Below are 25,707 nucleotides of genomic sequence, written 5' to 3'. Positions count from 1 at the left end.
GAATTCCCTTCAATGATAATAATCAGGATTGACGGTGAAGAGGAGAAAGGTCATTTGCGGAAACTTCTAGAATCCCCTGCCCATGTGCGTCTTCCATGGTATGGACAGTTACTAGTTTGGAGTGAAAGGCCATATAATCGGCTCACCCCCCTACCCCAAAGACAAATGAATCTGTAGAAGTACCTAACTGGTCCCCAATGGCAGGGATGGGCAGCAGAAGGAAAACAGGAAGAGACAACAAAATGCCTCCTGCTTTGGAAAAAGCAGCTAGTGGGCACACAGTGCTGCTCGCTCTCTAACAGCAAAAATCTCATCAGAGGTCAGCTCTCCACTCCATCTATAACGCATCATTAAAGTCAGGCTGAAGTGGGGGCAGGATGTGAGGGATGGTTATGTCTTTACCTGCAAGGCTGAAAAGCAAAAATGAAACAAAAGCCAAGTAAATGCATAGTCATGCCTCCAAGTTTCCAAGTCTCATCTCAGAATTTGGTTAGTCTTATATGGAGCCATCACCAAACCTCAGGCAGGGAGGACCCAGCTCCATAGAGCAAGTACCACTGATCCTGCTGGGCTCAAAGGAGGGGAGCGCTTCTATCAGCAGGAAGGGAGGGGAGCAGAACCAGTGAACAAACACAGCCTGCTGACTGTCCCAAGCGCTTGCTGGGCGGGGGCAAGTAGACACGGGAGAGCACCAGACATAAGGACGCAGGCAGGCGTGAAGCACAATGGAGAGACAATCTGAAAAGCCCCGTGGAAATGGGAGAGCAGCTGAGCTTTCAGACTGCTCTCTCCGTTTCCTGAGCAAAGCCAGATTCTGGCGAGGGGATGGACTAGGATTTCCTATGAGATCTTTTCTCTGCCTCGCTGAGAGTCCTGCTTCCCCAGCGGTGACACTGTGAGAACCGGGTGTGCCCTGCTCAGACACAGACTTGTACCACAGAAGCACCCCAGATTATGAATCTTGGGAGCATCTCCCTTATAAGATCCTTTTAAAGTAGAAAAAGCCTCACAGCTTTCTCTTAAGACAGATGAAAGGTCAGCCACATTCTCTCCACAGTTCATATGGACTGTTAAACGATGGTCAAGAAGCAGAACAAGCCCCATGCTCACCCATGTTTTCTCCTGAATTGCCAAATGACTCATGACTCTGTTAGTGGAGTCCTCCACCAAGCAGAAGAAAGGGATTAACCAAAGCAGTGCATCAGGAGGCCCAAGGCGCTGAGGACATTTACTGTGGGTGAGCCTCTTACAGCTCCCTGGAATGAGTTACTATTTTGGGTTTGTGAAGAATATTGCACATGTGAGTCAGGATGAGGGAAGAGTTCACTGGGAAACCTGTCACTGTGTAGCACGCGTGGGAAATGACAACAGGACTCCTCCTTTCAGCTTTAAGGGCTAGATCCATATCCATTTTCCTTTAGACAGCAGCCCTAATGACGAATGAATGATTACTTTCACTTTGCGCGTTAGCAAAGGTTATTTCCTTGCAGGTCTGAGAAACAGAAGGACTAAGAGGACACACCCCAAAAATACTGGAACCACTCCTCTCCCTACCTGTCTGCTGTTCTGATTTCTCCAGGTCAGCCACACCCAGGATTCCCCTTTTCTCATGCCCAGGCTTTCAAGTTTTCACAGGCTGGAAGGTAGCATGAGCAATCCCAATGATTTTTAGAAGAGAATGATCTTATTTTCTTACAAGAGCTTTCAGCCTGTCAGATACCTTTCAAGGATATTTTTTCATTTTTAGCTTATAAAAATCTGATGATTTTAAAAAACAACCATAAAAATCAAAGCTGCCTGTCACTCTTAAATTGTAATGACCTCTAAGGTATGCACAGCATTGGTGAGAGGCCAGGTTAATGTCTTTTTTTCCCTATGCTAAGCACCAAGGGCAGAGAAAGCAAGAGGTTCCAGTCCTGTCATCTGTTAAAAAAAGAACAGCCACACTCTTCCCTTTTGATTCTTTATCATGAATGTATGTCAGAGATTAAAACAATCCTTCTAGCTTTTGAAGACACTTTAGGATGAGGACACTGTTTCTTAGATGATGTGCTGGCAAAGTTATAGCAGTAGGCAAATATGTGTTTCCAGATCAGTCCCTGGTGGAGAACCCATGGATCGTTCAAGGAAAAGGAGCTTAAGTGATAGAATTCAACTTGTAATTCCCAAGAGAGGACCAAAGCCCACAGGGGTGAAATGATCTGCCTGAGGCCAAACAGAGCCAGACTGAATCCTTCTAGTCCAGGGCTCCTGCCCCCACAGCACTAATCCACTGTGCAGCTTGGCAGGATGTCGCAATTCTACTCAACATGTTGAGGCTGTGGTTCTAGCTATGGGCGCTCAGTCTACAAGCAGTACAGCCTCCAGCTCACCATTCATCCCTGATGACAGGAGTAAGTGGAGGTGCCTGCCTCAACACACCAGGATTTACTCTGTTAAAATAATAAAGTACTATCAGTACAACACATTTAGGCCATTTCTCACAAGGTAAAAAGTTCGGATTCTCCTATCCTATAAGACATTCTCAAGCCTGGGTAACAGAAACCACACAGCTCAGCCAGCAGCAGTAATACTTATAAGATGCTCTCCAAGAGCAACATAATGCAAGGCACATGTCATTTAAAATTTTCTAGCAATCACATCAAAAAAGTATAAGAGAAATAGGTAAAATTAGCTTTATATCTTATGTAACTTAACATATAAAAAGTGTTACTGTTATATAATCAATATAAAATTTGACATTGCATTCTAAATGATTCTTAGGGGATTCTCCCTTTTAACAGATCATTTCTTCTGTCTTTACCAAGTGATGTTAACTAGTAGACATACTCCAGCCCAGACTCACAGTAAAGGTGTTTATTGGGCAGGTAACGCAGAGTTGGACACGACTGAAGTGACTTGGCAGCAGCAGCAGCAGCAACACAAACTAGATTCCATTAAAGGCACTCGCTAAGTTGAGAGTAAGGAGGCAGGTTAATGGACATGGCACACAGAAGCAAACAGATACCAGAAGATTTTAAGGTCACACAGCTAAGTGCCAAGACAGGAAGAAACCAGATCTGATGGCAACACTTTCTATTGTCTTTGTGTCCCAAATGCTTTCGTGGGAGCCAGTATGTGAAACATCTACGTTTACTATGTGAGAAAAAGATCTGGGAAACAGAACAGTGTACAGTTACACCACTTAAGTAACAAATTAATCCCAGGCTTAGTAACTAAGCCAAACTTTTCTTTCCAGTATCATATATAATACTTTATAAATCTGCATCATTCTAGAGTTTTGTGTATTGCATTATTAAAAAACCACATTACACCCATTTTCTTAAGTCATTGCCCCTAAACACTCGTCTGACAGCCATAGAGATTTTGATCAAGATATCCCCTAAACACAGACTCCAGCCTCCCTCTCCCTTCGAACAACCACGTTCACACAATCACTCAAACACTACTGCCTGAACTACCCCAGGCCACGTAGTGTGGTGGGTGTTGGGGATGAAGTGGCAAACAGGAGACGTGGGGTCTGTAACCTTCACACTTTCCATTCTAGAGGGGAGATTGTAAAACCTGCAGTGTCAGATGCAGAAAAATGCCTGGAGAGAATGAAAGGGGCAGGTAATGATTTTAGTCTATCCTCAGACTGCACCACTCGAAACTGCTGATGTTCAACCACTTCTGCCTTACAGAACAAGCAGTTGCATTTGGTTCAAGCTAGTAGCTTCATTTCATCAGGAAGCATTCGAGAATGTTCCTGATGGACTAGGGATCATTTTAAATCCATGAAAACAGAAGGCACAGAATAGGATTGAATAAACTTTCCTCCTGTAACAGTTACAGTAGGAGAGGCATTGGGTACAGCGAGCAGGAAGAGCAGGATGGACCGAGGTGATGGTCTGGGTGACTGGGTGGGGGACTCTGATAGGAGCTACCGGGCGGTTTACTCTCTGTGGTACTTCTCCCCAACTCAAGTAGCAGAGTGCAGTAACCTGTCTCTATCGAGTGCATTCCGGGAGGCGGTTACTCCCACCAGGAATGGGAGGTGAAGGCAGTGTGTGGATGGGATCCCTAGGAGACCATCCACTCTCTCTCGTCCATTTCTTCACCTACTTCTAAATGCAAAGCCCAGGATCTTGGCAGTCCATCCTTGTTTAATATTTTAGTAAAGGAACATTATATATTCCTTGTGCAATTCAGTAACAAAAAATCCCCTAGTTCATGAACAAACTATTGATCTTAACATCAGAAAAAGACAACCAGACATTACGTGCCTCCTGATATGACACAGAAAGATTCTTGCCAAGAATTCAGACCTGGTTCTGATCAGGCCTCCAGAATTAAGCACTGTTTTATCAGGTAAATGCATGGGACAGAGGAAGACACTAAACGACACTTGAGGATGCAATCAGTAAAATCTAGCACGTGGGGAAGACTAAAGGACAAAAAAAAATGGAAAAACAGGCTTCTTTGGATCTTCATTTGAACAAATCAACTATAAAAAAGTTTGTGAGACAACAGGGAAAAAAATATTGCCTAGACACCTAATTCTAAAGAAATATGAAGTAATTTGTTTTTTAAAGAATTCCTATCTTTAAAAGTTACAAACTGATAAATGTTGAAGCTGGGAATTAGGAACTTGAGAGTTCATGGGGATTATTCTGTGTTGTTTCTGTAGGCCTGTGCCGCCTCTCCCCCAAGTCCCCACACCATCCCCCGGGGCTGGGAATGGTCTTACAGGAGCCGGAAGCATCTTAGGTGACTGCTCACCTGTCAATGAACTGATCAATAATGATGATATCGCCAGGCTGAATCTCTTCCTTCAAGGAACCGCAAGCTGTGGTCACGACGACATGTGTGCAACCCTCCTCCTTGAGAGCCCAGATGTTCGCCTGATAGTTGACTTTCGAAGGCATGATGGTGTGTTGCCTCCCATGCCTAAGGAAGGAGAGTACACACAGTAGAGGAGTGAGCAGGGCATTTTCACACTTCTGGAAAAGAAAACTCATTTCCAGCAGTGCCTTCCAGCCCTTTCCACCAAAGTGCTTTCCTTGGCAGAGGAAGAACGCAAACAGGTCAGGCAATTACCAGCCTACTTTAAGTATAAACTATCTGGTTTTCAAGTGCAGACTCACCCTACTCTCCATATTGACTTTCCTATCGAGGGTAGGTTAACAGCCAACTTAGAATTCACTCCCCGGGAAGACATGCCGTGTCTATCCTGTGAGGCACCAATACCCCCAAATCCGAGGCATCTGGTCTCCCCTAAGCCACAACACAGAAAACAAGAGGTGCCAATGAAGAAACAGACAGGCAGAAATAGAAACTCAAGTTTCCAGTTTAATCTCTCTATTCTTTTTTTGCCCGATCATCCAAATAAATTTAAATTTTGAAACATTTAAAATACCAGATTTCCCAGTTGTTTGACATCAGCAGGTATGGTCCAAGAAGGGGTCACCTCACACATCACCACTGTTATGAGCTGAATTATGTCCCCTCCAAATTCTTAGGCTGAAGTCCTAACCCCCAGTATATCAGAGCATGACTGTATTTGGAGACAGGCTCTTTAATGAGGTAATTAAGTTAAAATGAGGTCATTAGGGTGGGTCCTAATCCAATACAAATGGTATCCTTATAAAAGGAAATCTGGACAGACACACACAGAGAAGAAATGTGAAGATTCCGGGAGAAGACAGTCAGTCCTCTACAAGCCAAGGAGAGGGCCCTGGAACAGACCCTTCTTTGCTCCTAACCTCAGAAGGAACCAGCCCTGCTGATCCCTTGGTCTCGGACCTCTGGCCTCCAGAACTGTGAGGAACAAATTCCCATTTCACTCAGCCTGTGGCTTCTTATTGTGGCAGCCCCAGCAAACTTCATACAGCCACTAATGATTTCCTGTCACACTTCACAGAAAATCCAAGCACCTTACCGTGGCCCTCAGATCATCTGAGCCCAGCCCGCACATGGCCACTTCAGCCCGCACCTTTCTCCCGCCCCGCCTGCTTGGCCTCGCTGCTCAGCTGTACCCACTCCTGCGCAGGCTTGGCACCCCTGCGCAGGCTTGGCACCCCCCCCGTCACCTCCCCAGAGGTGTGCTTTCCATGACCACGGCATCTACAATACATCACTACCCCTGACCTTATTTTTCTTCTTGGCACCTACTGGCCACTCAGACTATTTCCTTCTCATCACCCATCTTTCCACTAGCAACAGTGCTGAGAGGGAAAGCCCCTTATCTGTCTTCTCTGCTGGTGCCTAGAACTGCACTTGACATGATTAGGTCATTCATTGGACAAGAAACTGAGCACTCACACACACTTTCTCCATCCCCCTCTCTCACATCCACCCACACCCACCCACCCAGGGTGCCAGGAAACAGCCAGTGAAGGGAACCCAATTTCTAATAAGATTTTTTTAAAACTCACACCTTAGAGGGTATAATTTACAAGCAGTATTTCAGAGTTGAAACTATCCTGAGCTGCTTGGAAAACTACAGACATCACGGATAATGTTCGACTATAACAAGGCTAAGTGTCAGGAGACCAGTGGTCTTCACACGTAACGCAATAAGCAGCCTCTCAAGGAAGTAACTGACACACAAAAATCTTACTTTGTACCATAATGATTTAAAGCTTGGGCTCTGAAGTAAAACTGCCTGGGTTTAAATACTACCTCTGCCACTTACTAGCTGTGTGACCTCAAAGTCACTCAGCTCTCTCAGCCCCGATTTTTGGCGGGGGGTGGGGGGTGAAATTTGTTAAAATAGACAATAGAAACCAGTACCACAGGGTTGTTACTCAGTATCTCTTATATCATTCCATATTTATATTTTGAAATAACTTTATCTCTTCTGATCACTAACAACAGAATTAAGACTATCAAAATAATTCGTATGTTAACTGCAGATAAGCATAGCATATCAGGGTTTTTACCCCAAGGTCAAAAATGGCCTCTCCGAAGGTGGAAGTCCATGAATGCCCAGAAAGTACAGCAGCCCCTCCTTAGCCACAGGAAATGCATTACAAGACCCCCTGAGGCTGCTGAAAATGCAGGTAGTACTGACTTCCATATATGCAGTTTTGTCCTACAACAGGTGGATACGCTGGATAAAGGGTGATTCCTGGTCCAAGCATACGTAGCAGGATGGCACAGAAATTAAAACTTATGAATTCTTTCTGGATTTTCCATTTAATATTTTTGGACCACAGCTGACTATGGGTAACTGAAATCTCCAGTGAGAGTGGACTACTACTGTACATGATTTTTCTAAGTCTGGTCTCCAAATCTCTGATTCAGTTCAGGTCAGTCGCTCAGTCATATCCAACTCTGATTAGATTTTCAACAGAAGTTCAAACATCAAAAGGAGTTATGAACCACTACGTAGAGTGGTTCACAATCCAACACTTCAGTTCAGCTGGTAGGAGTATAAAACCTTCACCACGGGGCTACAACACCAACCACTTTCTCTTAAGAGTCTGGAAGAAATTAAGTGTTTCTCTAGCAATGACCACAGATTAACAAGAAGGTTGCCTGAAACCAACCCTGTGTGACGATCTGAAATTAAAGTTTAGATTCACTGGTTTCAGCAAAGCCACTTGTTTCAAAAATGCAGTGTGGCACAGACCTTAGGGTGGTCTTCATTTTCATGCTCTGAATAATTCCTTCTTTCTCGAGTGTGGGTGGACCTGAGATGCTTCTAACCAATATAACACAGCACACACGAGCTGGAAGTCACTCCCATGATCAGGCCCCTCCTTCCAGCATGCACTAGAGACCTCCCATTGGCTTTGCAGAAGCAAGTTACTGTCTCCTGAAATGACCATGGGGAGGGCCACAATGCAGGGAGCATGGACAGCCTCTAGGAGGGACAGCCTCAGTCCTTCAACCCTGAGGGACTTTTTCTGCCGATTCCTATGTGAGCTTGAACATGGACCTGGAGCTCCGGATAAAAACAAGCACTTACATATACACATGTGACCTTGTGTGACCCTGAAGAGGACACAGATGAGCTGTGGCCACACTCTGGTTACTTAGAAACTGTGGGATAATGTGTGCTGTTTTAGGCTGCTAAATCTGTGGTCATTTGTTATGCAGCAACAGAAAGCTAATATATGCAGTCTCACTAATTTCTAACTGTGAAAAATGACTTGTTCCTTTTCTTTACGGAACAGCATGAGCCTTGTCAAGGGAACAAGGGTATAGACACCATAGAGAACTCAACTTCAGGGACCTGAAACCCCCTCCCAAAGATCCAGAACTATTATTAAACAAAAGGTCATGAATAAAACAGTTTTTCTTGACCTTGATAAAAGACAAAAAAGAACAGAAGAAAACATGGCCTCTTGCTGCTAGAACTGAAAGCAGAGCTTCAAGTTTAGTCAAATCATCGCATCGGTCATTAGATTCTTCTAAGCATTTTCCTAACCTAAGGGGGTATGGGCAAGATCTTTAATCACCAAAGTCAGTAAAACCTACCCCCAAACCATAAGCGATAAAGATGACCCAGATGCTATGGCTCCACCAAGACATTAAAAACTCATACCTGCACCAATACTCTTTTCAGAATTTAAGTTGAACTGTCCTTAAGTAGTAACATTCAAAAGATTGAAATACCTTACCTTGCAAGGAGGACGCAATCAACATTCTTTATCTTCCCCAAAACTAAGGCATCAGAAGGCTGCACATAATGAAAACGGTTACAAGTCAGTGATTTGAAAATACATAGAACAACCAAAAATTGCTCAACTACAGTAGGATTCATAGAAACTTGAGGTCTGAAGATATATTTTAAAGACGTAAAAGAGTCTAGATTTGATGGTTCAACTTAATCACTCAGTAGCTACTGAGCCCTCTCTACCAGCACAGAGACATGTAAGACTTAGAAGGGTGCGTGGGTAGGTACCATTTAGTAAGATCTATTTGTAGCAAGCACCCCTGGGGACTCTGATGCCAGACTGATCATACACAGATGTGTCAAGGGTATTTGGCAGGTTCAAGAACAGGTGTGAGAGTGAAATGCAAAGGGAGTAGGAGGCCACTCTCAGGCAATTTATGAACTCGGCACTGGAAGCATTCGCTGTGTTAACTAGGCCTCAGATAAAGGTCTGAGAACCTAGGAGGTGAAGAAAACATGTCAGCAAGTTGACAGCAGGACTTGGGAGGATGAGATATCAAATCTAAGGACCTGGCTGAAAAGGGGGATTTGGGTTGGGACTGCCAGATGCACGGATCTTTGTAGGAGGATCAGAGGAACCACATGTTTAGAAGTACCCCTATGGAATTAGGAGAAGACAGACACCCTCCCCCTGGCTGGATGACACATGGTCTGGGAAAACTAAACAGCCTCCTTTTAACAGACAAGGAGGAATGTTTTATTTCCAATTCAGTTCTGCAGTTGTGCTCTCAGTCCCCCTAAAATCTCCCCTTGAGCCAGGGTTTACTAAGAAAAGACCATTTGATATTTCCTCCCATTTGTTAAAGACTGTGGCATGACCGACAAGCCCCAAATTAGAAGCTGATTTGAATGCATTGATCTAGAGGGTACAGTTCCTGTGTTTGAAATGAGCATCTGGCTTCTAGGGATATAATTAAGAAATTTTTTGTATGTATTTAAAAGCTATGTTCTTGGTAGTCAAGTACAAGGCATCCCTAGGGACACCATCTCAGTTGGCAGAACTCCTGGCCCCTCTCCGCCTGGGGCAGGCAGCCCTGTGCTGCCAAGACAAAAGCAATTAAACTTTTCTTTTTTGCAACTTAAAAAAATCAAGCTAGCAAGGAAAAAGAAAAAAGCTAGTATGTCTCCATAAATGGATACCTTGCCAAATGGAGTATCCACATATTTTTCGGTTCTTCCTTCTAAGATTTCTGGATCATCCAGGCCTGTCCCACCAATTATTCCAATCTAAAGGAGACAATAAAAAGATACCACATTTGATCATTTTTCAGTAGAAACAAATTCATCATTTTAAGCAAATTCATTTATCCATACTTAGATGCTCTTCTCCATTCCTGCTAAGCCCTAAATTATTTTTAAAAATCTGAGCATTACTGAAAAGCAGTCATTTATTCAACAAATACTCGAAAGCCTTCTGTATTTGAGAAATAACCAAAGCATGAGTCACCTTTTTGGACTAAATCACATTTTTGCTCACTATTTGAATAACAAATTAGCATAGTAAAGTAACTATTTTAAGTTATAAAACCAAACATAAAGTAAATATGGTTGGAAAAAGTACTTTCTAACCAATTTTATTATCTTTATTGAATAAGTAACGGAATAAATGTTCAAAAGACAACTAGGATAGAAAATAGTTGGTATTTCCATTTGGTAAGGATTTCTCATTACCCCACTTGTAAAGAAATGAGAGATTTTCTTTCTTATGTGACTAAAATCAGAGCTGTAAGGGATCAGAGGAATACGGAAAAGCATTTAAAGTTAGCCTCATGTATATTTATGAAATCCAGCTATCATTCATATATATGTAAATATAAGTAATTCAAAGGCCATAGTCCTAAATTATTTTTAAGTGTTACATTGCATTTTCCAGCGATTAACTTTATTGTGCTTATCCTCAGGGATTAATTTGAATTAAAAAAACCTGATATTACCCTGTAGAGTTAATCTAATTTGATGATTAAGACACACGAACAAAAACAATTACAAAGATAACTGATTAACTGTAAACTAAAAATTAAATAGCTTAAATCATTAGCAAGGTTTCCCTGGGCTGATACTTCCTAAAGGAAAAATAATAAATTGTTAGCAATAAGCTACAGAGATGACAAATTACTAGAAACCTAATGAAGTCACCTAAGCAATTTTTTTTCAATGAATAGCTTTAAATCTATTGTCACTTGAGTAAAATTTCTATTCAATGAAAGAAAGTAGCTCCTTGAGAAAAAAATTTTCCAAGTTAAGAATTAACTGAATATCTAAATTAAATAATTTTCAGATAGGGTTACACAAGTTGAATTATACTAATATGTGGGAAAGCACTTACCTCACTAGCTCTATTCCCTAGAAAAAGACATCAGCACAGTAAGAAAAAGCACAATTGCGTAAGATTTTTACAAAGAACTTTAAAATTTTTACAAAATCAGGTTTATGACAGCACTTTGAAAGCATTCCCACATTGGGTGGCTAAACCTGTTTTTGAGGTTGCTGCCACCTTGTGGCACGTTGTTGAAACTACAATGGCAACCCACTCCAGTACTCTTGCCTGGAAAATCCCATGGATGGAGGAGCCTGGTAAGCTGCGGTCCATGGGCTCGCTAAGAGTAGGGCACGACTGAGCGACTTCACTTTCACTTTTCACTTTCATGCACTGGAGAAGGAAATGGCAACCCACTCCAGTATTCTTGCCTGGAGAATCCCAGGGACAGAGGAGCCTAATGGGCTGTCATCTATGGGGTCGCACAGAGTCGGACACGACTGAAGTGACAAGCAGCAAGCAGCAGCAGTTCACCATTTTCTGCTTTGTTAATCATAGGTGAAGACTAACCAGTACACTATTGCAGTTTTCAAATCAATGGAAGTGTTCATTCACTTAAGTCAGTGGGTTTAAATCATTCCAGTTCAGAAGAAAATTTTAAGATCACACTGTTTTATGAAATCCTAATCCTTCCTCCAGCTGGCATCTCCCTTTTATCATTTTATGTACTGCCAAGGCATCTCAGATCATAGCTGGGATGGGTAGGGGATGTAATGAACTGTTCAACCCACGTCATCCCCTAGACCACCAAATTCAGTTGATGACTCTGAAATCACTCTCAGCCTACTTTTGGAGATTCTGCTACGGATGCAAACTTCGGGTGGTTTCTGGGGTTTCTTTTTAATTTAAAAAAAAAATACTACCACTTTGACTTGGCTGTTTCCTCGGGCCAAGGCATCTGCCATTCTGGATTTAACAATGGACTCACACTCGTATATACAAAACAAATCTGACTTGGCTGTGAAACTACTCTCTGTTTAGGCAAGCTAGCTCAGTAACACAGCAGTGAATAAGAAATGCCAGTTGGGGTCTTGCTCAAGTTCAGTGCCCTGGAGCCCACCCTCAGCTGCCCTAAGCTTCAGCCCATCCCACTCTGGCTGCATAGTGACCATGCACTAAAGTGAAAGTGAAGTCGCTCAATCGTGTCCGACTCTTTGCAACCCCGTGGACTGTAGCCCACCAGGCTCCTCCATCCATGGGATTCTCCAGGCAAGAGTACTGGAATGGGTTGCCGTTTCCTTCTCCAGGGGATCTTCCTGACCCAGAGATTGAACCCAGGTCTCCGGCACTGCAGGCAGAGGCTTTAACCTCTGAGCCACTCAGCCCTGGTGAGCAAGATTTAGTTGTTGTTCAGTTGCAAAGCTGTGTCCAAGTATTTGCAACACCATGAACTACAGCACACCAGGCTCCTCTGTCCTCCCGTCTCCTGGAGTTTGTTCAAATTCATGTCCATTGACTTGATGATGCCATCCAACCATCTCATCCTCTGCCACCCCTTTCTCCTCCTGCCCTCAATCTTTCCCAGCATCAGGGTGTTTTCCAACAAGTCGGCTCTTCGCATCAGGTGGCCAAACTATTGGAGTGTCAGTGTCAGTCCTTCCAGTGAATATTTAGTGTTGATTTCCTTTAGGATCGACTGGTTTGATAGCCTTGCAGTCTAAGGGACTCTCAAGTCTTCTCCAGCATAATTTGAAAGCATCAATTCTTTGAAGCTCAGTCTTTTATGGACTGTCATATCTGTACATGACTACTGGAAAAGCTATAGCTTTGACTAGAGAGACCTTTGTCGGCAAAGTGATGTCTTTGCTTTTTAATACGCTGTCTAGGTTGGTCATAGCTTTCCTTCCAAGGAGCAAACGTCTTTTGATTTCACTTATTTTAGTACTGGATTTGAAAACAAGAGCTGTTACAACTCAGAAAGGCCAGGATATGGTCTCTAGTACTGGAATTATCCACAGGAGAGCCTGTCCAGTCAAAATGGCTTCAGCGGTTTATGAAAACCCATTATCTTATAAGGGATACAGAAGAAGTGTAGCAACTGAGCCAAACCAGGGAACTGAATCACTCACCTTTTTCTTGCTGCATATGGAGGCCAGCAGTGAAAAGATGTGGCAAAGTCGCCACCTGCTGGTTCCATGGTAAAGTACAACTAGGGGATAAAAGTCCCAAGCACCAGTGGCATAATTCTATCATTCCCCAGGTCAATTCAGTTCAGTCATGTCCTGTTTAACTGTTTGGACCCATGGACTGCAGCACGCCAGGCTTCCCTGTCCGTCACCAACTCCTGGAGCCTACTCAAACTCATGTCCATTGAGTCAGTGATGCCATCCAACCATCTCATCCTCTGTCGTCCCCTTCTCCCGCCTTCAACTTTTTCCAACATCAGGGTCTTTTCAAATGAGTTGGTTCTTCGCACCAGCTGGCCAAAGTATTGGAGTGTCAGCTTAAGCATTAGTCCTTCCAATGAATATTCAGAACTGATTTCCTTTAGTATTGACTGGCTGGATCTCCTTGCAGTCCAAAGGACTCTCAAGAGTCTTCTCCAACACCACAGTTCAAAAGCATCAATTCTTCTGCATTTAGCATTCTTTACAGTCCAACTCTCACATCCAAACATGATACTGAAAAAACCATGATATGACTAGATGGACCTTTGTTGGTAAATGTCTCTGCTTTTTAATATGCTGTCTAGGTTGGTCATAACTTTCCTCCCAAGGAGTATGCGTGTTTTAATTTCATGGCTGCAGTCACCTTCTGCAGCGATTTTGGAGCCCAAAAAATTAAAGTCTGCCACTGTTTCCCTATCTATTTGCCATGAAGTGATGGGACCATATACCACAATTTTGTTTTCTGAATGTTGAGCTTTAAGCCAACTTTTTCACTCTCCTCTTTCACTTTCATCAAGAGGCTCTTTAGTTCTTCTTCACTTTCTGCCATTAGGGTGATGTCATCTGCATATCTGAGGTTATTGATATTTCTCCCGGCAGTCTTGATCCCAGCTTGTGCTTCATCCAGCCCAGCATTTCTCATGATGTACTCTGCTTATAAGTTAAATAAGCAGGGTGACCATATACAACCTTGATGTACTCCCTTCCCGATTTGGAACTAGTCTGTTGTTCCATGTCTAGTACTAACTGTTGCTTCTTGACCTGCACACAGATTTCTTAGGAGGAAGGTCAGGTGATCTGGTATTCCTGTCTCTTTCAGAATTTTGCACAGTTTGTTGTGATCCACACAGTCAAAGGCTTTGGCATAGTCAATAAAGCAGAAATAGATGTTTTTCTGGAACTCTCTTGCTTTTTCAAAGACCCAGGGGATGTTGGCAATCTGATCTCTGGTTCCTCTGCCTTTTCTAAATCCAACTTGAACATCTGGAAGTTCACAGTTCACGTACTGTTGAAGCCTGGCTTGGAGAATTTTTAGTATTACTTTGCTAGCATGTGAGATGAGTACAATTGTGCAGTAGTTTGAGCATTCTTTGGCATTGCCTTTCTTTGGGATTGGAATGAAAACTGAACTTTTCCAGTCCTGTGGCCACTGCTGAGTTTTCCCAATTTGCTAGCATATTGAGTGCAGCACTTTCACAGCATCATCTTTTAGGATTTGAAATAGCTCAACTGGAATTCCATCACCTCCACTAGCTTTGTTCACAGTGATGCTTCCTAAGGCCTACTTGACTTCACATTCCAGGATGTCTGGCTCTAGGTGAGTGATCACACCATCATGGTTATCTGGGTCATGAAGATCTTTTTCTCTCTTTTTTTTTTTTTGAAGATCTTTTTCTATAGTTCTTCTGTGTATTTTTGCCACCTCTTCTTAATATCTTCTGCTTCTGTTAGGTCCATACTATTTCTGTCCTTTATTGTGCCCATCTTTGCATGAAATGTTCCCTTCGTTATCTGTCATTTTCTTGAAGAAATGTCTATCTTTCCCATTCTATTGTTTTCCTCTATTTATTTGCATTGATCCCTGAGGCTTTCTTATCTCTCCTTGCTATTCTTCAGAACTCTGCATTCAAATGGGTGTATCCTTCCTTTTCTTCTTTGCCTTTCGCTTCTTTTCTCAGCTATTTGTAAGGCCTTGTCAGACAACCATTTTGCCTTTTTGCATTTCTTTTTTTTGTGGATGGTCTTGATCACTGCCTCCTGTACGTTACAAACCTCCATCCATAGTTCTTCAGGCACTCTATCAGATCTAATCCCTTGAATCTATTTGTCACTTCCACTGTATAATCATAACGGATTTGATTTAGGTCATACCTGAATAGTCTAGTGGTTTTCCTTACTTTCTTCAATTTCAGTCTGAATTTTGCAATAAGGAGTTCATGATGTGAGCCACAGTCAGCTCCCCGTGTTGTGTTTTGCTGACTGTATAGAGCTTCTCCATCTTTGGCTGCAAAGAATATAATCAATCTGATTTCAGTATCGACAATCTGGTGATGTCCATGTGTAGAGTCTTCTCTTGTGTTGTTGGAAAAGGGTGTTTGTCATTCCCCTCCAGTCTCTAAATTCAAATGGTCAACACAGTATCTGCCTTGATAAAGGAACTGTGTCTTCTCATTTACACATCACAGGCACTGTGGTAAGTGCTTCAGTGGCCTTACTTCATTTACTTTCCACAGTCATCCTGTAAAATAGGCTCTATAGTGTTAATACCCATTTTACAAAAGAGCAAACAGAAACACAAAACTTAAGAATTTTCAAAGAGCAAATTATAAAGAGCAAAGCTGGGATAGGAACCCAGGTTTTCATACTCAACCACTATGATGTATTACCTCCCAATATACCCTGGAATCCATAATAACACCCTACCCTATTAGAACTGATGCAATGAACACGAACTTGAGCAAACTCTGGGAGATGGTAAGGGACAGGGAGGCCTGGCATGCTGCAGTCCATGGGGTCGCAGAGTTGGACACGACCGCGACTGAACAACAACAATTAGAAACCTGTCTTCATGTTAGGAAGAAACTGATGCTCGGTTCAAGCTCTGGACCAGTCACAGAACGAGCATGGAAATGCAACTCTGGGCGTCTGAGTGAACCACCCCAGAACGGAGGGGGCAGTCCATCCAGGACCTCATGCGTATGTATCAGGTCTTCAAGGTGTTGCATGCATCCAAGCAACCCTAGAATGCTCAGAAGTGTTCAAGGTCTGAGATGGAATTTCTGGGCCAGTTCTGCCCAGCCAGGACTTCTTCACTACACAAGATAAAGTTCGGAAAGAAGAATCCCCTGGTCATTTAAGGCCACTGCTAGATTTTAACATTAAGTTGATTCTGCCCATATTTTTTTTCCACTTGCAGACCAAGTCAGACTCTTCAAAAACAAGAGAGCGCTTGACTTCTGAGACTGTGAAAGCATTCTATCTAAATGTTGGCTTGCCTGGCAAGAATGGTTACTTCCAATGATGCCAGAAGGGTTCATGCTAACCCCTACTCTGTGTGCAACTCTACCAGCAACTGATTTCACGTACATCACTTGTTTTCAACAACCACTCACCATCAATTTGAAGCCTGGAAATATTACATGGAGGAACCTAGAACTCCATGAAGGCACTCTCAAAAATACCATAACCCCAAGCAGGTGAGACTAGCCCCTGCCAGGGAGATGGGCTGCCTCTGAGTTCTTCAAGCCCATGATGAGGGAAGAGCCAAAGCTCCAGCTGGCGGCAAGCCCTGCTCTGAGCACTGCAGTCCTTCAGCTTTGGTCGCCACTGACAGGTCTGAAAGTACAGCAGACAAAAGTCCTCCCCTTAATGGGCTGACCTCGCTGTGAGGCCTTCTAGCCAGAGTCTTGCAAAATCTTGGAAGGTCAGCTGTACGGGGAGCGTGGCCAAATGTCTCAGTCTGGGAGCCTGTCCAGAACCTGCAATATGGTCCATGGTGAGAGCCAGCGGCTCCATCTCTGACAGGAGGCCCTTTTCTGTAAGCCACCCTAGTAGGTGATGGTTATGGATGCCACTGTGTTTTACAAATCCATATGTCGACGTTCTAACTCCTAACCCCTCAGAATTTGACTATTTAAAAATTTCTGAAGTACAGTTATGCAATATTTGTTTCAGGTGTATCGCATTGTTGTTGTCCAGTCGCTAGGTTGTGCCTGACTCTTTGCCACCTCCAGCACTCCAGCACTCCAGGCTTTCCTGCCCTTCACTACTGCCTGAAGTTTACTCAGATTCATGTCCATCGAGCTGGTGATGCTATCTAACCATCTCATCCTCTGCTGCCTCCCTCTCCTTTTGTGTCCAGGCTTTTCCAGCATCAGGGTCTTTTCCAATGAGTTGGCTGTTCATATCAGGTGACCAAAGTGTTAGAGTTCCAGCTACGTGATTCAGTTTTTGTAATGATACTCTATTCAAAGTTATTACAAAATATTGGCTATATTTTCCTGTGTTCTATATCCTTGTTGGTTTTTAATTTTATACAGAGTAGTCTGTATCTCTTAATTCTATACCCCTATCTTACCCCACCCCCTTCCTTCTCCCCACTGGTAATCACTAGCTTGTTCTCTGAGTCTGTGTTTTTGTTATAGACATTTGTTCATAGATTCCACATACAAGTGATAGAGTATTTGTCTTTCTCTGAGTTATTTCACTATGCCTAATACTTTCTAGGTCCATCAACACTGTTGCAAATGGCAGAATTTCATTCTTTTTTTTAATGGCTAATATTCTATTGTGGAAGAAAAGTTATGACCAACCTAGATAGTATATTCAAAAGCAGAGACATTACTTTGCCAACTAAAGTCCGTCTAGTCAAGGCTATGGTTTTTCCTGTGGTCATGTATGGATGTTAGAGTTGGACTGTGAAGAAGGCTGAGTGCCGAAGAAGTGATGCTTTTGAACTGTAGTGTTGGAGAAGACTCTAGAGAGTCCCTTGGACTGCAAGGAGATCCAACCAGTCCATTCGAAAGGAGATCAGCCCTGGGATTTCTTTGGAAGGAATGATACTAAAGCTGAAACTCCAGTACTTTGGCCACCTCATGCGAAGAGTTGACTCATTGGAAAAGACTGTGATGGTGGGAGGGATTGGGGGCAGGAGGAGAAGGGGACAACAGAGGATGAGATGGCTGGATGGCATCACCAACTCGATGGACGTGAGTTTGGGTGAACTCCAGGAGTTGGTGATGGACAGGGAGGCCTGGCGTGCTGCGATTCATGGGATCTCAAAAAGACAGACACAACTGAGCGACTGGACTGAACTGAACTGATTCTATTCTGCACACACACACACACACCCCACTTCTTTATCCAATCATCTGTTGATGAGCACTTAGGTTGCTCCCATCAACATACTTGTAGGCCCTTTATTTATTTATTTTTGGCTGTGAGTCTCCATTGTTGCATGGGGGCTTTTCTCTAGTTGTGGTGAGCAGGGGCTATTAATTTTCACTGTGGTCCATGGGCTTTCACTGCAGTAGCTTCTCTTGTTGGGGCGCATGGGCTCTAGGTATGAGGGCTCAGTAGTTGTGGCTCTCGAGCTCTAGAGTGCAGGCTGAGCAGTTCTGGTGCAGGCGCTTAGTTGCTGCATTTGTGGAATCTTCCCAAACCAGGGATCGAACCCATGTCCCCTGCACTGGCAGGCAGGTTCTTAACCACTGGCCCACCGGGGAAGTCCTGGCGACTTTTTGATGATAGCCATTTTGACAGGTATGAGGTGACCTCATTGTGGTTTTGATTTGTATTTCTTTGATGATTAGTGACATTGAGCAGAATTTGACTATTTTTGGAGAATGAGTCTTTGAACAAGTAATATTAACTGAGGTCTCGGGGTGGGGGCGCTAATCTAAAATAACTGCAGGTTCAGAACATCATGGTTTTAATTTAACTCACCTCTCCTTGCAAAGTCAAGGTATTATTCTAATGGGTCAAAGTGTTAGTCAGTCATGTCCAACTCTGTATGACACCATGGACTATAGCCCGCCATGCTCCTCTGTCCATAGAATTTTCCAGGCAAAGATACTGGAGTGGGTTGCCATTCCCTTCTCCAGGGGATCTTTCTAACCCAGAGATCAAACCTGGGTCTTCTGCATTGCAGGCAGATTCTTAGCCACCAGGTAAGCTTAGCCTTTCCTTAATCTGTACAACTATGAGAATCAAATGAAATAATGCATTTATATCTGTCACTGTTTCTATACACCTCACCTCCAGCAAAAGTAAAATAAAAAAAGCCTTCCTTAATGCAACAACAACAAGCCCCTTATTTCTGTCTTTCTCTGCTACTCAGAGCACAACCCTGGCTGTGTCGTCTCCTCACCAGGCGGTCTCTGCTTCAGGGGTGCCCAACCAAGCATGGAGGCTCTCCTGGGAGGTGCCTGGGAGCCCACGGGGACGTTTCTGGCCGTCACCATGACTGGGGGAGTGCTACCAGCATTTTGTGGGGAGAAGGGACCCAGGATGTGTTTCTTTTATGTCCAACAATGCTCAGGACAGTTCTACTAAGGGAGGAACCATCCTGTCCTTGGGTCTCTAGGCAGAAAACAAAGGCTCCTTGTCATGTGGTTTCCAGTTGGGGTCTGCGGGTTGTCTACCAGATTTTAAGGTCACTCAAGGACTTTTCAGTGTAAGGTCCACACTCAGCCAGCAAAAGGGAGAGCTTCAAAGGCCTGTCCTCCACAGTCTACACTCCATAACTGGCCCATCATCCCCCTTACTACCATTTTGTTTACAGCCCCCTACCCAACTATGATGGGACCACATCCCCTCCTTGTCATAGCAATCATGTAAACAAGATTGATTTTTAATCTTTCAGAGTAGAAGCTGGGCAGCTGCCTAAGGGAGCCATGGCCCATTAAAGGAGCCCCTCAGAATGGCAGAGACTGGTTCAAACCTTCTACGTGGTTAAGCATGCCACCTGCCCATGCCTGGTGCCGTAGCATACGGTATATCTGAGGTCCTCTCAGACACTGGCTGCTATTAATTCTGTGGGAGAGTGTCCGGAAGGCACTTGGAAGGCTGCTTGCTTATGGACACACTTTATACTCCGTCTTCCTTAAAGCAGCATGACCTTTCTCAACACAGTAAAACAGGGCACAGGGACCACATGTGTCAGAGTTCAGAAATGGCTCACAGCACCTAACTGGTGGAATGTCTACACCAGTTCAATCACTGTCAAGATCCAGCTGTGTAATTCTGGACTCTTTAGGTGACCTTTCTGGGCCTCTGAAAAGAGGTATGTGTGGTTATATGGTCTTAAGGAACACTCTAGCTCTACAGTTTATGATCTGGGGCTACGATATGATTTTCATTAGCTTATTTTGCTCAGGACATTACCATCTCGTGTTCTTTATATAGGATCTTGCCTCAACAGTCTGGCAGAAATGGTGTAGGAATAAAGGAATTGCAACAGCAATGTTTTCACCTGTTCTGACTCCAAAGAGAAATCAGCAAGCAGGCCCAGCACTATTTGGACCTATTAATTTTATATTCAGCGGCTGGCCAAGAACACATATACATCTCTCAATATTTACATCAGAGTTCTAATCACAGTGCCCATTCTGCACTTAAATGCACTAATTTACAGGGAAACTGTGTGGTAGGGAGAATGCCAAACGAGGTTAAAGTGAGACTGTTTTAAATATCACCCCTCTTTATCTTTAACGTCACTCTAAGTGCATTCCTGTAAGAGAAAGGCAATAGTTTCTTGCTTGCCCACTGAAAGCTGCAACCTAATTTAATTTTTGGAAAAAAGATAATCAAAATTAATCTCAGCTCCCCCACTTGGAAGCACTACCACTGAATAAGTTTCAGCCACATGCTAAAAGACAATACAATTATAATGTCCCAGCAAACCCTACAGTAAGGTTCCCATTTTACTGAAATGAAAAAGAGCTTCGTAAAAATTCTGCTTTGTTCTCTATGACTGATAAGGAAGAGGTAGTCTACAAATACTTGTTTAATGCAAGATTCTTTTCGAAATGGAAAAAGGAATTTAGTATCTTAAGTGTGACTGCAACTCTGCCCACCCCACCCCCTTTTCATCTAGTGTCTCTGATAGCTGCAAGGGCCTACTAAGGTAATCACTCTGGCTGAGTACACACTGACCACAGATTTGCTTTCTCCAGGGGAACTGAAAACTGATTCCACAAAACGTGGAATCATGGACCTTCCTATCTCATCAGCCAAGAATGTCTAAAGCCAGACAAGTTAACTGACCTCTTGGCTGGTTAGGCCTGAAAGCGATGTTAACTTTGATCATTAATTTACTTCTGTGGACTGTAATTCTACATCACACCCCCCCTCCACCCCCCCTACCCCCCCCTACCCACCCCCCCTACCCCCCCCCACCCCCCCCCACCCCCCCTACCCACCCCCTACCCACCCACCCCCCCCCCCCCCCCGCCACGCCAGGACCAACAGGAAAAACTGTTTAAAAGCCCCTGGGAAACTCGTTGCAAACCTTGGAACTACTGGTCAAAGCTTCCACAGTACAATGATCCCTTATACGGAGACCCCTGAAGACCAAGGGCAAGGAAACTGATCTCCACCTTCCAAGGTTGCCCACAAAGCAGTTTGGGCTGCCCTGGTGGCTCAATGGTGTAAGAATTCGCTGCCAAGGGGGAGTCGGGGTTCAATCCCTGGGTCGGGAAGATCCTATGGAGAAGGAAATGGCAACCCACTCCAGTATTCTCGCCTGGGAAATCCCAAGGATAGAGGAGCCTGGTGGGCTATGGTGGTCCATGCGGTCCCAAAGAGTCCCACACGACTTAGCGACTAAACAACAGCAAAGCAGGTTAAAGCCAGAGGCCTCCAAACAGGGAGCGGCCCAGTACTCCTATACTCCATTTCGGTGTTGTAAAAACTCTCAAGAGTTCCCAAAGCAGAGAAGGCCTACGTTTAGAACACAAACAAAAAGCCGGAAGCTTGCAAAAGAGCAAGCATGCAGTTTTCCCACGTGGGCCGCGGGCAGAGGGCCAAGTCGGAGCGGAAGCGTTTAAGTCGGGCAGGGCTCAGGGCTCGAGGAGACCTTCAGGGGTTGTAGGTGCCCACCCCGCGGCACACCCAGCCCCAGCCTGACCCATCTGCTCAGAAAGGTACTTGCAGTACCGATTCGCGGCCCCTCTCCGAAGGGCGTGCCTTCGCCCTGCGTGAGCAGCTGAGACCTAAGGCAAGGCAATGGCAAACTCTGCAGTGGTTTCCTGTCCCTCGCTCGCCGCCCAGGGCTAAGCCGCAGACCCTCCCCGCCGCGGCGGGGGCGCCCCCGCTAGGCGCACGGCCCAGAGGCGCTGTCCGCCCGGAAGAGAGAGACAGCGTACAGGTCAGGCAGGATCGCAGCAGCCAGGACGTCTAATCTCACCTTCACGGCAGCCGGAGTGGCACCTGAGGACATGTCTGCCGAGGAAGGAGCGGCGGCCACGCTCGGGATGGAGGCGGGGAACAGAGCAGCTGCGCGGGTGCAGGCGCGCGGCGCGGGACTAAGCAGGGAGGTCCTGGGGTCGGCGGTGGCTCCGCCTCTTCCTCCCGGGGACAGCTGGATTGGCTGCTGGCGTGGGCTCTCCCCCGCCTCCCCTCTCAATTCCAGACGCCCGCCTCCCGCCTCTTCTGCAGACCTTTTCGGTTCTCGGTTGATTTCCCTGCCTCGCCTCCCCCTCAGTTGTAGCTAACGGGTTCATGATAGTGATAATAATAGGGACCGTTGATTGACAGCTCATGCTGTTCCAGACTTTGTGCTTTGCACTGTCATCGGCTCTGTTAACTTTCGCAAGAACACGACAAGGAAGAGCAGCGCTTCTGGCGCCGTCTCGTATCCCCGGCAAGCTCGGCCTCATCTGTAGAGTCGGGCCCATCTTGTTCCAGAAGTTCTCGGGGGCGGGGGAGGGAGAATCGTGGCGACGAGGGGACAGGCTCTTCGCTGAGGCTGCCTCCAGCTGCGAATGCGGGGCGGGGTGCCGTTGACTCGTCTCATCCCCGGTACTCAACCGGGGGTTTGCTCCTTTCTGTTAAGTCGTTGGAGACAGAACAGAGTGGGGTTGGCTGGCCCAAGACTCTGGGATGACAGAAAGAAACAGGGTAACGTGCTGCTGGATAATGATAAACTTTCTGACCTACAAACTCTGGCTATGGGGCAGGTTTTCCACGGGATAAACCATACCCTAACTTCCAGCCTGGGTCCACAATGCCAAGGCCGACTTCAACCCAAACCAACCCGATCAAAGTCCAATTCAACTAGATTCAGAATCCGGATTTCTGTCATCACTCAACCACTAGTTGGGTACCCCCCACCTCCACCCGCCCTTTCACGTTGCACCAGCCCTTCATTGGGATAATCCAATTTAAACTCTTTGGATGAGTTGAATTCTCTTCAACAAAATGCTGGGTGACGGTGATATTCTGATAGGCAGAAATGTTGCGAAGATTTTACTCTGGGGGTGGGAGAATGGCTGTGGAGGGGTGAACTTCCTTTTTTCCCTACAGCAGTAAAACTGAAACCCCACACAAGTATAACTTCATTCAGACATCACTGGGTGCTTCCCATATCCTGTTTACTTAAAACAGTAAAAATTTTCACTCATTATTTGCTCAAGATGTAACTTTTCTTGCAATGTAAAGTTTTCTTCTGTTTCTTTTAAATTATAAAATGAAATGGCAAAGTGGAAGACTGGAGTGCTCCTTTGAAAGGGCAGGGGGCTGCAAGTTGCTCCTGAATGTGGTTTCCTAGGAGCTTGTCTGCTCAGAGGGGAACCACTGCAGGGACACAGAGACCTTGGGTTACATGGTGCTTCACAGGGAATCTTGACAAACTTAGGTGCTTTGATGTAAGATAACTACCACCAGAGTTTGAACCCTTATCAATAAGAAACAATAAAACACAGTCACAGCCCTTAGGTAAGAGGTCTGCAAACCTTGCCTACAAAGAAGCAAAAATTAAGGAGTGTGTGAAGTTAAAAAACACAGACAATATCTAACTGAATGAGCCTGGCTGTATTCCAGTGCAACCTTATGGACACTTAAATTTGAATTTCATATAGTTTTCACCTGTGACAAAATATTCTTTAGATATTTACCCAGTCACTTAAGATTGTAAAAATTATCCTTAGTTTGAAGCTATACAAAAACAGATGGAAAGCTGGGTCAGCTGTGGAGAGCTTGTCCTGTTGCTGATAGCCCACTACTCATAGGGGCAAAAGATAGATAATATCTAATTGAATGAACTTCTCTCCTCCCAGAAGCAGATGACCTTTGGGCTGACTTGTCAGACAGTGCTTTGATAAGCAGGCAATAATCTTTTTGGCTTATTTCCAAGTTTGGATAATTTTTTTTTCTTAACAAGGCCCAGAATCAAAATAGGCCAAAATTTCTGATAGTCAGTGGTCTCTCCCTTTATGATTGGCATAGAGAATCTGGAACAAGATAAGGTGTCTATAACCTTATCTTGCCCTGCTGTTCTTGCCTTGTAAATTCCCTCTGTTTATCTGTACCTTGTCTTTCTGAAGACAATTCTAAAAAAGTACTCAGGCCACCTTATAAGTTCTGATTAAGGTACTATATCGATATTTCAGTGGTTTAGTTGCTAAGTAGTATCTGATTCTTTGCAACCACATGGACTGTAGCCCACCAGGCTTCTCTGTCCATAGGATTTCCCAGGCAAGATTACTGGAGAGTGTTGCCATTTCCTCCTCCAGGGGATTTTCCCTACTCAGGGATTGAGCCCGAGTCTCCTGCATTGCAGGCAGATTCTTTTACTGCTAAGCCACTAGGGAAGCCCCAGCAATCCCATATTTAATAAAAATGGAGTGTCCAGCAATAACATGTAACTTGTATCTTTGATTGAGGGAGGAAACACATGATTTGAAATGAGATAATAAGAGTCAGTTTTGACCAGCTATTTTGAACTTGGTGTGCTCGAGATAGTTGGAGATTCCCCTATTTAACTGTCTTATTTCATCCAATCAATTTCTACTTCTTTAGTTTTTTCCATTACTTATTTCTACCATGAGTTCATTTCGCCCTAAAATGCCTAGAAATAGCTTCCATTCAACTCATCTTGTCTTTTCTTCCATGTTCACTTCAAATTGTGTCTGTCCCTTCATTTCTGGAGATCCCACCAAAGGTGAATTGTTATGTATTACTTGGATTTGTTGAAGGAAAATCTTGATCACTCTCCCTAGAGCAATGCTGCACAGGAGGAATGCATTCTGGTTAACAGAATGGCTCTCCATCCTGGAATTACAAAGTCCTCACATCCTCTGAGGTAGTTATTATTGTTTCTATTATAAGAAAAGGAATATAAAGATGAATTCCTAAAGCCTATTCACCTCCGCTGGTGAAGCAAAGAGTATGCAATCTTGTCATAAAGAGACAGGGAACAGACTTAGAGAGTGAACTTATGGTTACCAGGGGGGAAGGGTAGGGGAGAGTGGGAGTTTGGGATTGACATGTGCACTCTACTGTATTTTAAATAGATAACTAAAAAGGACCTACTTTAAAAATAAATACATTTTAAACAAGATGCAAATGACATTACATGAAAATGCTTGAAAATAAAAATATGTGCCATAGAGTATGTATATAACTAGATCGTTCTCTGTATCTCCTTCTTATTGTGAAACACAGGCATCATGAATTCTCAAAAAAAAAAAAAAAAAAGAAGAAGGAAAGAAAAGAGAAAGAGACATGGGCATTTCTGTACTCTGGAAGAAAAAGGACCAGGATGTTTTAAGTGCTCAACTATATTTTAACATACAGTTGCGATGTAATATGCTCTGTTCAGTAAGTCAGTATCTGAG

The 25,707-nt window shown here is 44.2% G+C and overlaps 1 protein-coding gene across 1 annotated transcript in view; it reads right to left on the bottom strand.

The window, feature by feature from the left end:
- Nucleotides 1-22,599, bottom strand: part of MTAP (methylthioadenosine phosphorylase) — a 42,583-nt gene extending 19,984 nt beyond the window's left edge. The window contains exons 1-4 of the mRNA XM_069576681.1: nucleotides 22,278-22,599; nucleotides 9,806-9,892; nucleotides 8,610-8,668; nucleotides 4,762-4,929 (exon numbers count right to left, since the gene is read on the bottom strand). Of these exons, the coding sequence (XP_069432782.1) occupies nucleotides 4,762-4,929; nucleotides 8,610-8,668; nucleotides 9,806-9,892; nucleotides 22,278-22,310 (347 nt within the window). The 5' untranslated portion in view covers nucleotides 22,311-22,599. The remainder of the gene's footprint in view (nucleotides 1-4,761; nucleotides 4,930-8,609; nucleotides 8,669-9,805; nucleotides 9,893-22,277) is intronic.
- Between the last annotated feature and the right edge of the window lie 3,108 nt (nucleotides 22,600-25,707).

The sequence above is a fragment of the Ovis canadensis genome, chromosome 2 (assembly GCF_042477335.2).
Source record: "Ovis canadensis isolate MfBH-ARS-UI-01 breed Bighorn chromosome 2, ARS-UI_OviCan_v2, whole genome shotgun sequence".
NCBI classification, from domain to species: Eukaryota; Metazoa; Chordata; class Mammalia; order Artiodactyla; family Bovidae; genus Ovis; species Ovis canadensis.
This window is presented reverse-complemented; position numbering and strand designations above follow the sequence as displayed.